The sequence below is a fragment of the Prunus persica genome, chromosome G1 (assembly GCF_000346465.2).
Source record: "Prunus persica cultivar Lovell chromosome G1, Prunus_persica_NCBIv2, whole genome shotgun sequence".
Classification (NCBI taxonomy): Eukaryota; Viridiplantae; Streptophyta; class Magnoliopsida; order Rosales; family Rosaceae; genus Prunus; species Prunus persica.
In genome coordinates, this window is record NC_034009.1 from 39,078,785 (window position 1) to 39,094,536 (window position 15,752).

Consider the following 15,752-nt stretch of genomic DNA (forward strand, 5'->3'; position numbering starts at 1 on the left):
TAATGTTGCTTACACTGAGCTCCTGGTTTGCGAAGAGTCTTTATGCAAACCAAATACATGATGGCGGAAACGCCCAGATAAAAAGCAATGCAGAAGGCAACGAAAATGATACGCATACGTGGTCGGGTCACCATACCCTTTATAGAAGTATAACAATGATTTCCAGCCGGAGGAGGTGGTGCTGTTACAGCTACTGGAGAAGGCAGCGGTGCCGTTCCAGCTACCGGAGAGGGCGGAGCGGGAGAAGTTGGTGCTGACACGAAAGGTGATGTTCCAGGGGAAGAAGTTGGACTTTGTTCTGAAAGCTTGGCTAACTGAGTAAACCAGTCATCGCAGTCACGCCAGGATATATCTCGCTGGTTGCTGATTCTGATATATTCCCCTCCAATATAATACATTGCAATCAAATTAGGGAAGGCTGCTAATGAAGAAAGGGCGATGAGCAGCCAATAGGATAAACATCCGAAGACTGAGTTAGCATTTGCAATTGCCGTCAGAATAACTCCTTGAAACACCAAGTAGAAGCTTCCAAGTTGGAAGCCCTTTGTCTGAAGAGAACTGAGGCGACCATCGTGTTCCCTAATTTGAGAGAGTTTGAGCTCTATTTTCTCATTTAGCTCTTTTTTTTCTTGTTCAGGTTTGTTAGCCATGAGTTTACACAGCACAGAGATGTTTGTGTGCAAGCACAGAGAGAGAGAGAGAGAGAGAGAGAGAGAGAGAGAGAGAATACCTCACTCCGAGTGATCTTCTGATGTACACAAATCATATGTATATGTGGAGAGTTATTCCTTCAAAAAAAAGTGTGTTAAGGATCTACTGATTTACAATGTTTGAGATATGGTTCTCCCTTTGCATTGGGGCGACGGTTCGAGGCTGCCCAAGCCGGACTTGATATACAACAAAAGAAGACTGTAAAGAGAGTAAACCCAAGGATATTAAACACGATCGTTGACAACTTCTCAACATGTGCAAGTCTTAAAAAAGAATTGACTAGCATAATAATTAATGTCATCAAAAAATAAATAACAAAGAGTTAATTCCCATAAACATGTGCAATTCTTGAAGAAAATGACAACGATATACATTAAATTAAAGTGACGAGCGAAAATCAACTTTGACAACTTCTCACCATGCAGCTCAGCAAATAGTGTGGACCCCAATCAACCCCCATCACGATTCACGACCTCTCTTCGCTGAGCAACATCCACCCCTGCATCGTTTTCAATCTCGGTCATTCGATTCGAGCAAGCAACCTCGCCAGTTATTAACCAGGCAGTTGCCCAAGTCAGGCGAGCTCTCTGTAAATTAAATAAAGTAAATAGGAGGAATCATCTCACATGTACGTGCCCGGTGATGGGACCACTATTTTGTCGTTTATAAAATTGTCAATTGATAATGTTTATTGCTAGTCAAAAAAATGAAGGGAAACAGAAATAGATGGAACCACTTTGTAACCTGCTTGTATTTAAAAAATGTAAACCAAATATTTGAATAATTTCAGTCAACATTTTAATTAAATTAATGTCCAACATTAAAATGCTCATGAGATATGTTTCCTCAGACTTTGGCTTTGTCCTTTGGGCAAGTGGCGGATTCAGGATTACAAAGAGTTGATGGAGGTTGTCGAAGGTTGGGAGGTTAGGAGAGATTAGGGTTTGAGAGGATGGGAAGAGGAGCTGTTGAATTGGGAATGAAAGGTTTGGAGGCAGAATGAATCTGTGCTGTGCTTCTGTGCTGCTGTTATCTGTTTTTTTTTATTTTATTTAAAACTTGGCCCAAAACGACGTCGTTTTGAGGCCAGGTCAATTAAAAAAAATTTGACTGAGCCTTGGACCAAACGGCGTCGTTTGGCAAGGCTTGTTTTAAAAAAAAAGGACGCAGCGCGCGCGCAAGGCGCAGCGCAGCTGCGCAGCAAACATCAATATCGTCTGGGACTTTCGTCGAGCAGTTTGTGTGCATACAAGGGGGCTTCCAGCAGCTGTCCAAGGGGGCTTTCATGGAGTCCCTTGCCAAATTTCCAGCCTTCCAAGGGGTCGTCCGACCCCTCTTGTCCCAACGTGCATCCGCCCCTGCTTTGGGCAGCTTCTGATAAACTAGTCTAGGTCACTATAATATTTGCTATCCAAATTTTCTTATTTAGTCTTTTTTTTCCCCCCCTTAAGAGAAGATAATAATTGTAAAACCTCCAGCACAACTTAACCCTAAGCATTCAAAGTTAAAAGCAGAAGTTACCCAGAAAGAAAGGAGTGAATCCTTAAAGAAGCAAAATCATCGGCCACAAAATTAGGTTCTCCAACGAGGATCATGAGCCTCTACATTTAGAATTTATGCATTTTTTACATTTCGTTTAATTTTATTCGTTATAATAATCTAACGACTTATAAAATGACATATCTACCATCAGTTTAATTTTATTTATAACACTCTAAAAGTCTAATTTTACCCTTCCAATAAAAATTTACAAAAAAAATTGATTAAAATTAAAAAACTAAAAAACCAAACCCAGCACTTCCTCCGTCGACACCCAAAAAACTCCAATTAAAGGTGGTAACCCCTGATCAATAGAAACTCCATTTAAAGGCCCTCCAAGTGCCTGGCATTGTTCTTCCACAAAGCATTGATCACCTCATGGGTTGCTCTTTCCAACTCTACAAAGAATTTAGCTCGGAAAACCTTGTATTCTATGCTGCATGATAGTTGGCTGAACCTTGTATTAATATGGTCTCAGTTTTCCTTCAATGGCTGAAGATACAGGGGAAGCCATGACCCAATCGATGGCAAGCTAGTCCAAGAGGACATCAAAGTTGGCTGATCGTGGAGTGGCGGTGTGCCGATGCTAGGAGGGTGGCTTTGATTTCTTGGTTTTATTATTAATTTTATTGAAAGGGTAAAATTGGGCTTTAAGAGTGTTGAAACTAAACCTAAACTTATGATTGTTGACTTGTCATGTTATACGTCATTAGGTTATTTCAACAACTAAGATTAAATGCACATATGAGTCGGGTCGGGTTTTTTTTAGAAAATTCAAAGCCCAAGCCCAATTAATGTGCCGGGCTTTAAAGAGAAGAGCGAAAATACCAGGTCGGGTTGGGCTTGATTTTTTTAGAAAATTCAAAGCCCAAGCCCAACCCATGGGCCGGGCTTGAGAAAGTTCATCGGGCTAGGCTGGGCTAAGCCCAACGGGCCAGGCCAAAATAGGCCTACTTCCTTAAAAAAAATCATAAACTTAATCATAAGGGCATTTTAGTTCAAATTTGAGATTAAACTCACTTAATTTCAATATTTTCACATCAAACCAAATTCATAAAACACCCAATAAAGTCCCACAACTTAATAAGATTTTTCACAAAAATAATAAAACCAAGTATTAGTTTTGAGGTTATTACATAATTAAACCGTAATATGTTTTAAATTTTTTTTTAAAAATAATAAGTATAAAAAAAATATTTTTTTAAAAGGATGGTATGAATAAATATGCAAATATTTGGTGATGTGTTCAAGAAAAGCATGATTATATTTGGTGGTATGATTATGTTTCGTGATATGGTTATATTTGGTGATGTGATATGTTGTTATCTTTTATATATATATAATTATTGAATTAATAATTGACACAAATTAATGTGCTAATCATCCAATTATAAACTATGAATGAGTAAGAAAAATAAATGAAATGAAACAAATTATATATGTGATTTAAGTGATATAATCCTAAACATAAACTCTTATTTATATATATATATATATATATATATATATATATACAGAGAGCTTCCATTAAAGGATCCCTCAAATAAGCTTATTTGGGGGACACCTTTTGTAGGCCCCAATCCGAATTGTATTTCACTAATCCAAACCATCTATTTTGTAGATATTCATTCAAAGATCATCTCTACAAAAAATCACTTGAATCCGATATCATTTGACCACTCAATTGAGTTATTGAAATTTTAGCATTTTCTTGAAGCACCGTGTTCATTGATTTTGTAAGACACAATTGAATGTCGAAACGGTTTTCGATTTGTCTAATTTTTTGTAAGGATGATCTATGAATGAAGACCTAAAAAATAGATGGTTTATATAATTGGAAAAAAAATTATAGATTACCCTAAAGGGCGTCTCTCAAATAAAATTATTTGAGGGATCCCTCAATAGAAGGGGACTGTATATATATATATATATATATATGCGGGCCTAATGGGCCGGGCTTTTATGGGCGGATCGGGCTGGGCTTTTGACATCCAAACCCAAGCCTAACCCAGCCCAAAATAGATCGAGCCATCTCAAAGCTCATAACGAGCCAGACGGACTCCTATAGGCCATGAACCTGCAGGCCAAATAATGAAGCCTAAGAATAGCCCACAAACAAAATACTCAATATTGTTCCTTCAGTAAATATATATATATATAAAAAAAAAAAAAAGAAGCAATAGTCACGATTTTTTTAGGTGACTTTTGACAGTATTAGTCACCCCTTCAGTTACAAATATTGGGTCAAAATATTTAATTTGGAAGTATTGTAAGAGGGAGAGGCAGAGAACTCGGGAGAAGAGATGATAAAAGAGTAGAGACAGAAAATAGATCTAGGTTTTACATTAGTGAAGATCTAAATAAAATAATTAAAATTGATTATTGTTTAAGTGTTTGTTTTTGGTAATTATTGTTTAAGTTTTAGTCACCAAAACAAATGTCGCTAATTTATTATATTCAAATCAAATATCACCAAAACATTAAAATGTGAGAAAATTGGTCACAAATAATGATGAGGAGTAGAACTTAACAAATAAAGTCATTGACCAACCTTCAAATGTCACCAAAATCAATTTGGTTAATCTAAAAAGGTGAGCGTCGCCTACTTTTTTTTTGGTAGTGCTTTGTCTGGGTGAAAAAAGAAAAAAGAAAAAAAGATTCCTTTGTCGATTATTAAGTGAACGAATTGAAGATGTCATTGTCAAGTTTGGTATGACGAAAGTTAAGGTTCTACCTCAAAATTAATTGCCAATTGAGAGAGTAATTCAACTCTTTCCAAACTCATGTTAAGTCACTTAACTTTTCAATAGCAACAAATCTCTCAACATCTCCAACAATCGGCGAGGCCTGAATTATAGAACTGTGTCCTCGCTAGTGAGTGAATAAGAAGCATGTAATAAAAGCTATTGTATTTGGGAACCAAAATTTTTATATTGAAAAACATTTTGAGAAACATCTTTTGTTGTTGATAATATATGGACATGTGTTGAGCCTTTATAAGAACATGTTCGAATGTGATGCAAGTGTTTGATTGGTTCTTTAATTGTGGAAACAATTGCCCATAAAGACCAAAATTCAAGTTGTGCAATGTTGATAATCACAAAAAATTTAAAGGGTCTATGTAACTAGAGAAGACTTAAAGGCAAGCCACTTATGGATTGATCCCTGATTGAGATCAGGTTGTAGTTTTAACACGCCCTCTCACGTGTGGATAAAATTGGGGCTAAAACATGAATAATTGCATGTGATATCATATTAGAATATAAGCGCATTCAACTCAAAACCAATCCACAATAGGTGAATTATCATATCATTATCATTATGGATGGTTGGTCCAGTGAGGAGGTGGCATATGGATGTTATTCTAGATTATTGGATAGAATTATCACATCATTATTAATTCCATGTTCAGTGCTTTTGATATCACTTTTCCCTTGGAGACGCGTTAAACTAACACACGCAAGAACTTCGATATGGTCATCCATGACTGCCAAACCTCAACCAAACCCGAAAATAAAAAAGGGTAAATTTTTTTTCCCGATATTGACTTGGTCATGAGACTTTTCCTCACACTTCTCTTTTGTCCCTTGGGGATTTTAATCAGCATATCCAGTTTAAGGATGGTCACATCATTAAACTTTATTTCTTGGCCATGGTTTCCTCAACATTCAGATTATTGATCCTTTGTACACAACTTGCCTTAATCATTCTCATCATCAATATTAATATCACTCATGCACAGCTTCAACCGCCTGAAATTCCATCAGCCGTCTGTGATAACAACAAAGGCAACTACACCACTAACAGCACCTGCCAAAAAAACCTCAACAACCTCCTCTCCTCCTTGCTCTCCAACGGCAACGGTTACGGCTTTTACAATTCCTCCGGATCCGACAGAGTTTATGCAATCGGACTTTGTAGAGGAGATGTTAAGTCCGATGCTTGTGGTAAATGCCTTACTGACGCTACTTATGTTCTCCCGGAGGCTTGTCCTAACCAGAAGGAGGCAATTGGATGGTACGACAATTGTATGTTACGCTACTCAAACCGTTCCCTATACGGCTTGCTGCAAACTATTCCCAGTTACTTTTCGTGGAACGTACAAAACGTGTCATCTACAAACTTGGATGCGTTTAATCAAAAGCTCACTGCCTTATTTAATGGACTAACAAGCGAAGCAGCCGGGGGTGGTGATCTCCGAACGTTTGCAGTAGGAAACGCAAGTGTTGGTGCGAGTTCTAATGTAACAATCTATGGACTTGCTCAGTGCACTCCAGATTTGTCCGAGGTGAATTGTACTAATTGCTTAGATGATGCTTTGGGGGATATCCCAACATGCTGTAGCGGAAAAGTAGGTGGGAGAGTTGTCACACCTAGCTGTAACATAAGGTATGAGACTTACAGCTTCTTCGACTCTACAACTGAGACACCATCGCCATCGCCACCCTTAGCAACGCCGTCCTCTGCTCCTCCTCCATCACTGGGCACTGACACGATTCCAAGAGGTATATATTGCAATCCATGTCCCATTAGGCTTTGAAAGTAACCAAACATGTGGTTGAATTTCTGATGTGAATTGGACTGAGCATGAGGGCAACATTAATTTTCCATCCCATCATATTCTAAGTAACATCTCTGTTTTAGTTTTGTAATATGTTCTTCCGCACAACAGGGGAATGCTTCTTTTCTTCTAGTTGTAGATGCAAATGTTTTTTGTTCTTATACAAATGAGTTTGGTTCGTTCCCAAACTTTAATAGATGATCATATATCACTCTGAGTTATTAACTGTTTACTTCGTATCAAGTGAAAAGATTTACTTAATCGAAATTAGCTCCGTGATGCTCCGATCAGAGAAGCCAGATTAATTTCTGATTTTTGCAGGAAAGAAGAGCAATACATCTCGGACTGTCATCATTACTGTTGTGACAATTGTTGTTTTCCTGCTGCTAATTATATCCATCTGCATTTATCTGAGATGGAAGAAGAGAAAGGAAAAACTTGAAGGTAAGTTGAGATAAGTTTATCTTTGTAACTTCCCCTGAAACAAACTGACCTCTTGTTTGCCTTTTAAGTATGCCATGAACTAATTTAATTTGTGTTAAATTGTTTCTCATTCAAATATGAGAAGGAGATGAAATTGGAACAGAAGCCTTGCAATTCGACTTCAACTCCATTAAAATTGCTACAAATAACTTTTCTGAAGCAAATAAGCTTGGACGTGGTGGATTTGGTGCTGTTTACAGGGTAATGAAACATCCAAAATAAGGTTAGTTATGTGCCTAAGTGAGCAACAAGTTAACTTTCAGATTATTCTTGAATGCAGGGTAGGCTTTGGAATGAAGAAGACATAGCAGTAAAAAGGCTTTCTAGAGATTCTGCACAAGGAGATATAGAATTTAAAAATGAGGTTGCCTTAGTAGCCAAGCTTCAACATCGAAATTTAGTTAGACTCCTTGGTTTCTGCCTGGAAGGAAATGAAAGACTTCTTGTGTATGAGTTTGTCCCTAATGCAAGTCTCGATAAGTTCATATTTGGTATGGTTGGAAACTTGGACTTCTGCTTCCATTTTGAAATGTATGATAAAAGCTCATCTTATGTGCCTCACATGCTTTCAAAGAGTACAAATATTAATTTTCCTTGACTACGCAGATCCAATCAAGCGCGCACATTTGGATTGGGATAGTCGCTACAAAATCATAGTAGGCATTGGACGGGGACTCCTTTACCTTCATGAAGATTCACGTCTTAGAATTATTCATCGTGATATGAAAGCTAGTAACGTTTTATTAGATGCAGAAATGCATCCCAAAATTGCAGATTTTGGCATGGCAAGATTGTTTGATCTTGATCAAACACAAGGTGAAACCAGTCGAGTTGTGGGGACCTAGTAAGTACAAGCAGACTATACGGTTATAATTTGAAAATTCATGTGATTTAACAATTAGTACAAGAACTCAAAACAAGATAATTTGAGCATAAGAGTGAAAGTTTTCATCCATGGTAACTAAAGTTAACCTTCTCGTTGTTGATATGCAGCGGATATATGGCTCCAGAGTATGTAATGCGTGGACAATTTTCTGTCAAGTCTGATGTTTATAGCTTTGGTGTGTTAGTTTTGGAGATTATAAGTGGACAAAAAAATAGTTCTTTTCACCATGGAGGGCACGTGGAGGATCTTTTAAGCTATGTAAGTAACACAAAAGTTTGTGCTGTACATACTACTTCCAGTGATTGCCACAAATTTTTTAAAAGAAAAGAAAAGTCATATCTGAATTTGTTTCTCCATATTCAAAAAATTATGCAGGCGTGGAAAAGTTGGAAGGAGGGCACAGCTTCAAATTTAGTAGATCCTATGTTGAAGAACGGTTCAAGACCAGAAATAATGAGATGCATCCACATTGGACTGTTATGTGTGCAGCAAACTATAGCTGATAGGCCAACCATGGCTGCAGTGATTCTCATGCTTACTAGCTCCTCTGTTGATAATCTCCCAGTACCTTCACAACCAGCATTTTTTATGGATGGTGGTGGCATTGGATCCTCATCCGACATGTCGTTGGGGTGGGAAAATAGCTCAGGGGTGACAGGGTCCGATCCATCCAGAAGTGGCTCTGCCCAAAAATCTCCACATGAAGTTTCAATTCCAATCACAAGCTATCTCCTCTCTGCCAATGGATCATGATGGAATGAAATGCATTTATGATTATTATTTTTTGTTTATGGTTCATTTCATTGTCTTGGTAGGTTCTCATAAGCTAGGGTTATGAATCACAATAATATTTGTTTTCCAATTTTCCTATTTAGTTAAATGTATTTTGAGTTGTGACAATTGATTACCAACTGACTTAGATTAAACCGATAGAGGATAGAAATAAAAGGAAGGGGTATACTTTGCATGTAATTTATTTCCGTTGATTTATTCAATTTTTTTCTTTCCAGAAATTGTTTCCATCTTATTTTTCCTATAGTGCTGCGAGTGCGTTCTAATTTTCTTTTTTCCTTTTTTCCTTTCCTCTCGTGGTTGGGCTAAACCTGATTATTGATTGGCTGTGGGGTTTGTGTTGGGAGAGAGAGTTAAGCGACGGTGTGGCAGAATTATAAGCACTTTTTATGAGAATGCCACTGTGCCAAGGAAATAGATGAGTTAATTTTTATGAATGGAATGGTCAACTGCGGCGGGGAAGCATTAGAAGTTGCTGAACCAGTCCTGTTTCAATCACTGGTTCAATTATTCATTTAAGATATGATTTCAAATTCAAACCCCATAACACCATTGACAACTGCTGTTGCGAGACCTCAACCAATCCCGACATTGGAGTAATGAAATGGTTCCTATACTGACTTGGTCAGAAGTTACAGCAATCCCTTTTCAGTCAATATTTTTAATTAAAATAGCGTCAATTTGTCAAACATTAATTCTCATGAGATTTTTCCTCACACTTTGGCTTTGTCCCTTAGGGATTTTAATCAGCATCCGGTTGAGTTAAGGATGGTCACATTCTTAATCTCTATTATATCTTGGCCATGGTTTCCTCAACTTTCAGATTATTGATCTTACTTGCATTACAAATCATCATCACCATCAATACTGACTTCACTCATGCACAGATTCAGCCGCCTAAAATTCCAACAGCCGTCTGTGATAACAACAAAGGCAACTACACCACTAACAGCACCTACCTAAAAAACCTCAACGACCTCCTCTCCTCCTTGCTCTTCAACAGAAACGGCTACGGCTTTTACAATTCCTCCAGAGGCCAAAACGCCGACAGAGTTTATGCAATGGGACTTTGTAGAGGAGATATTAAGTCCGATGGTTGTGGTAAATGCCTTAGTGACGCTACTTATGTTCTCACGGAGTCTTGTCCTAACCAGAAGGAGGCAATTGGATGGTACGACAATTGTATGTTACGCTACTCAAACCGTTCCCTATACGGCTTAATGGAAACTATTCCCGCTTACTACATGTGGAACGTACAAAACGTATCATCTACAATCTTGGATGCATTTAATCAAAAGCTCGCTGCCTTATTAAATGGACTGACAAGCGAAGCAGCGGGGGTTGATGATCTGAAGTTTGCGGTAGGAAACGCAAGTGTGGGTGCGAGTTCTAATGTAACAATTTATGGACTTGCTCAGTGCACTCCAGATTTGTCCGAGGTGAATTGTACTCATTGCTTAGATGATGCTTTGGCGGCTATCCCAACATGCTGTAGCGGAAAAGTAGGTGGGAGAGTTGTCAGACCTAGCTGTAACATAACGTATGAGTCTTACAGCTTCTTCGACGATACAACTGAGACACCATCGCCATCGCCACCATCCTCTGCTCCTCCTCCATCACCGGGCACTGACACGATTCCAAGAGGTATATATTGCAATCCATGTCCCATTAGGCTTTGAAAGTAACCAAACATGTGGTTGAATTTCTGATGTGAATTGGACTAAGCATGAGGGCAACATTAATTTTCCACCCCATCAGATTCTTAGTAACATCTCTGTTCTTGTTTTGTAATATGTTCTTCTGCACAACAGGGGAATGCTTCTTTTCTTCTAGTTGAAGATGCAAATGTTTTTTTGGTTCGTTCCCAAACTTTAATAGATGATCATCACTCTGAGTTATTAACTGTTTACTTTGTACCAAGTGAAAAGATTTTACAATAATCGAAATTCAGTCCCGTGATGCTCCGATCAGAGAAACCAGATTAATTTCTGATTTTGGCAGGAAAGAAGAGCAATACATCTCGGACTGTCATCATTACTGTTGTGACAATTGTTGTTTTCCTGCTGCTATTTATATCCATCTGCATTTGTCTGAGATGGAAGAAGAGAAACGAAAAACTTGAAGGTAAGTTGAGATAAGTTTGTCTTTGTAACTTCCCCTGAAACAAACTGACCTCTTGTTTGCCTTTTAAGTATGCCATGAACTAATTTAATTTGTGTTAAATTGTTTCTCATTCAAATATGAGAAGGAGATGAAATTGGAACAGAAGCCTTGCAATTCGACTTCAACTCCATTAAAATTGCTACAAATAACTTTACTGAAGCAAATAAGCTTGGACGTGGTGGATTTGGTGCTGTTTACAGGGTAATGAAACATCCACAATAAGGTTAGTTATGTGCCTACATGAGCAATAAGTTAACTTTCAGATTCTTCATGAATGCAGGGTAGGCTTTGGAATGAAGAAGACATAGCAGTAAAAAGGCTTTCTAGAGATTCTGCACAAGGAGATATAGAATTTAAAAATGAGGTTGCGTTAGTAGCTAAGCTTCAACATCGAAATTTAGTTAGGCTCCTTGGTTTCTGCCTGGAAGGAAATGAAAGACTTCTTGTGTATGAGTTTGTCCCTAATGCAAGTCTCGATAAGTTCATATTTGGTATGGTTGGAAACTTGGACTTCTGTTTCTATTTTGAAATGTATGATAAAAGCTCATCTTATGTGCCTCACATGCTTTCAAAGAGTACAAATATTAATTTTCCTTGACTATGCAGATCCACTTAAGCGTACATTTGGATTGGGACTCCTTTACCTTCACGAAGATTCACGTCTTAGAATTATTCATCGTGATATGAAAGCTAGTAACGTTTTATTAGATGCAGAAATGCATCCCAAAATTGCAGATTTTGGCATGGCAAGATTGCTTGATCTTGATCAAACACAAGGTGAAACCAGTCGAGTTGTGGGGACCTAGTAAGTATTAGCAGACTATATGGTTTATAATTTGAAAATTCATGTGATTTAACAATCAGACAATTTGAGCATAATAGTGAAAGTTTTCATCCATGGTAACTAAAGTTAACCTTTTCGTTGTTGACAGCGGATATATGGCTCCAGAGTATGTAATGCGTGGACAATTTTCTGTTAAGTCTGATGTTTACAGCTTTGGTGTGTTAGTTTTGGAGATTATAAGTGGACAAAAAAATAGTTCGTTTCGCCATGGAGGGCATGTGGAGGATCTTTTAAGTTATGTAAGTAACACAAAAGTTTGTGCTGTACATACTACTGCCATTGATTGCAACAAATTTTTTAAAAGAAAAGAAATGTCGTATATCTGATTTTGTTTCTGCATATTCACAAAATTATGCAGGCATGGAAAAGTTGGAAGGAGGGAACAGCTTTAAATTTAGTAGATCCTATGTTGAAGAATGGTTCAAGACCAGAAATAATTAGATGCATCCACATTGGACTATTATGTGTGCAGCAAACTATAGCTGATAGGCCAACCATGGCTGAAGTGATTCTCATGCTTACTAGCTCCTCTGTTGATAATCTCCCAGTACCTTCACAACCAGCATTTTTTATGGATGGTGGTGGCATTGGATCCTCATCCGATATGTCGTTGGGATGGGAAAATAGCTCAGGGGTGACAGGGTCAGATCCATCCAGAAGTGGCTCTGCCCAAAAATCTCCACATGAAGTTTCAATTTCAATCCCAATCTATCTCCTCTCTGCCAATGGATCATGATGGAATGAAATGCATTAATGATTTTTTTTTTTTCTGTTTGTGGTTCATTTCATTGTCTTGGTAGGTTCTCATAAACTAGGATTATGAATCACGATAATATTTGTTTTCCAATTTTCCAATTTAGTTAAATGTTTTTTGTGTGGCTAAGATAAGAACATTACAACACGAACCTCCGAGCACAACTCAACTCTAAACAGTCAAGTTAAAAGCAGAAGTCACAACTGAAGGAATTAGCTTAGAGAATGATGGGGATCGAGGTCAAGACACAGGTCACCAACCACATACACGAGCACCAAAATCTAGGACTAGTGCAAACTCACATATATCGTAACAAATCCATGCCACAAATAAACTGTTTCATTAATCATCAACATAAACTTCCCTACAACTATTACATTAGCCTTACTTATAGGTTTTACAAGACTTGGACACCATGACCACTTGGTCCAAAAGTAAATTAATTAATTATAAAATTACACATAAATAATAAAAGATATCATAAAACTAACTAAATAAAAAAATAATAATATATCATGAAATAACTAATTAAATGATAAATATCTATCTTGATTCACCCCTATGCTCCAGCATTTGAGAAGCAAAAGCATTAGCCATAAAATTAGCTTCTTAATTAAGAACTTGTGAATATCCTTGACCCTTTGGAATATCCAGCCCAGAAAGCATTGAGAAGACCATCCTTTAGAGCTTGCCCTTCAAAATATTCAACAATATAATTCTTTAATAATTTTATTAGTTCGACAACGTAGAGCAGTAATCCAACCCAAACATATCAATAGAAAATAAATAAAATGCCTAAAAATTGTTAAAAGAAAATAAACTTGGCACGTGCGAGCCCAAACCTAGTACATCGCAGTCCAACCCATTACACTCCCCCTCACTCTTCCGCACGTGTGACCCCAATTCAATGTTTCGAGTTTCCAACTGAACCCATTGTATAGGACTAGTCCAATGGGAGAGAAGAAATAATAAACCTTCAAGAAAATTTTGCAAAATCATGTACATGTTTTCACACGAAAAGTTAATTGTTCGGATCAAGTTTTATCGAGTCAACTTTGTAACAAGTTGACGCAAACAATCACAGGTTTTTTGTAAAAAGTCAAGCTAGTATTCATTCGTTAAACAAAGTTTTTCCTTTTGTGGGACATTTTGTTTGGGTTACATGTTTAGAATTTTGTTTTTGTTTTTGTTTTTTTTTTTTGTGTGTGTGAAATGGACTCGATATGAATTTTTATGTATAGTTTGTATTATAAACTTTTATTAGCTAGCTTTTATACTTGCTATTGTTTGTAACTTATTATATTATGTCAAAAATATATATATTAATAAGTTAAGCAATTCAACAAGAAGACACGCTAAATTTGAGAATGACTTGTGTTTAGACTAATTACATGATATGTTATAGCACGAAACACATGTCGTGTTAGATCTGACTTTTAGAGTATCTACAATGGTTAGGATCAATGTAATTTATCGCATGAAATTGAACTAAAACAGTAAAATCTCACTTGCAATGGTGTGATTTAATTCATTACAATAGAAAGTGCTATATGATGAATCCTCTATTGAATTGCAATAGGTTAACTATGGAACCTACATGCCAATAAATTGAAGCTAATGAACTGTATCATTACAAGTAAAACTGTAGTTCAATTCAATATATGCCAAAATAATTCAATTTGAACCATTGCAGATGCTCTTATATGATAATACATGCATTAATATCAATTGAATAATTTACAAACAAATTCCAAATTGATCATTAATTTAGAGTTCTAATGACGAGAGTTTTAAGGACAATGAAGTAAGAAAAGTATGTCTGAGTTGTTTTAGCACATATAAAATCTTGCCTGCAGGTATGGGAAAGTTGGAAGGAAGGGAGACAACTACAAATTTAATAGATCCCACCTTGAAGACTGGTTCAACAACTTGGATTACTAAGTGTGCAGTGCAACCCAATATTATTGAGAGGCCAACCATGGCTTCAGACTTCAGTTATTCTTATGTAGCAACTCTCTCACTCTCCCAGTACCCTCACAACCGTTTTCTATGATTGAGCTATTTCCTCGTTAGTGCTCGATTGTTGTTGTGGGCTGACAAGTCATCATAAAAACTCTCTAGTTAATGGATCAGTTTCCCTTTTGTTAATCCAATAATTAAGGTCTTGGTTAGTCCAAACACATCAGATTTGGAGGTCCAAAGTATGTTTTATTGGACAATCATTCATTTATTCAATTTGTTTCTTTCCAGACATTGCCTCGATCTTATTTTGGTTAGTACTGTATTGCTAATGAGTTGTAAATTTAGTCAAGATTGTAAGTTTAAAGCCTTAGTCTAATTTTTCATAAATAAATAAAGCCTTGGTCAGTTTTAGGATTGCTCTCACTTTTAAAAAGTTGCTTATGTTGTGTTTTGAAAATACTTCGCTGTAAAGTAAAGTAGCTCCATATTTGGTAAACAATATTTTAAAAGTATTGTTAGTACAAAAAGCAATGGTAAAACGGTTTGGTAAATTTTAATATAAAATTATTGTAAATAATGAATAAAATAGACATGATGTTGAAATTGTTATGCATGATAGTGGTGGTGGTGGTGGTGGTGGTGGTGGTTGTGATAGTGGTGGTGGTGGGGATGGCAGTTGTGGAAGTGGAGGTGATGGTGGTGGTGGATGAGCTGGCGGTTGTGGTGGTGGCGGAGGAGGAGGAAGATGATGAGGAGTGTGGTGATGATGATGATGATAGTCAGATGGATGCTTTGCATCTACATATATGCCCACAACGTGGGAACTAAATATCACAAGAAGTCATTGTAAATATCATCTCTCTTTCTCCAACCCATCATCTAGTTTCCTTTAAAAGTTGTAAGGGAATTTCAGTTATTGCTAAACCAAAGTTCCAGTCTTTATTGTATCATGGAAGTGGTTTGTCTAAGACCTATAAGCAAACTCATTACTGAGTAGTGGACAAATATGACTTTAAGGAAAACGTAGTAACTTGCCTCAAAGTCAAATTTTCTGTTT

General features: G+C 37.0%; 2 protein-coding genes across 2 annotated transcripts; both read left to right on the plus strand.

Annotated features, from left to right (window-relative positions):
- LOC18788167 (cysteine-rich receptor-like protein kinase 26) lies at nt 5,818–9,193 on the plus strand. The gene is made up of 7 exons (XM_007226076.2): nt 5,818–6,755; nt 7,133–7,255; nt 7,380–7,495; nt 7,575–7,785; nt 7,901–8,138; nt 8,288–8,438; nt 8,556–9,193. The coding sequence occupies exons 1-7, from the start codon at nt 5,903–5,905 to the stop codon at nt 8,931–8,933; spliced, it is 2,070 nt and encodes a 689-aa protein (XP_007226138.1). The 5' UTR covers nt 5,818–5,902; the 3' UTR covers nt 8,934–9,193.
- LOC18792486 (cysteine-rich receptor-like protein kinase 26) lies at nt 9,729–13,047 on the plus strand. The gene is made up of 7 exons (XM_020554595.1): nt 9,729–10,616; nt 10,974–11,096; nt 11,221–11,336; nt 11,416–11,626; nt 11,742–11,940; nt 12,068–12,218; nt 12,338–13,047. The coding sequence occupies exons 1-7, from the start codon at nt 9,776–9,778 to the stop codon at nt 12,713–12,715; spliced, it is 2,019 nt and encodes a 672-aa protein (XP_020410184.1). The 5' UTR covers nt 9,729–9,775; the 3' UTR covers nt 12,716–13,047.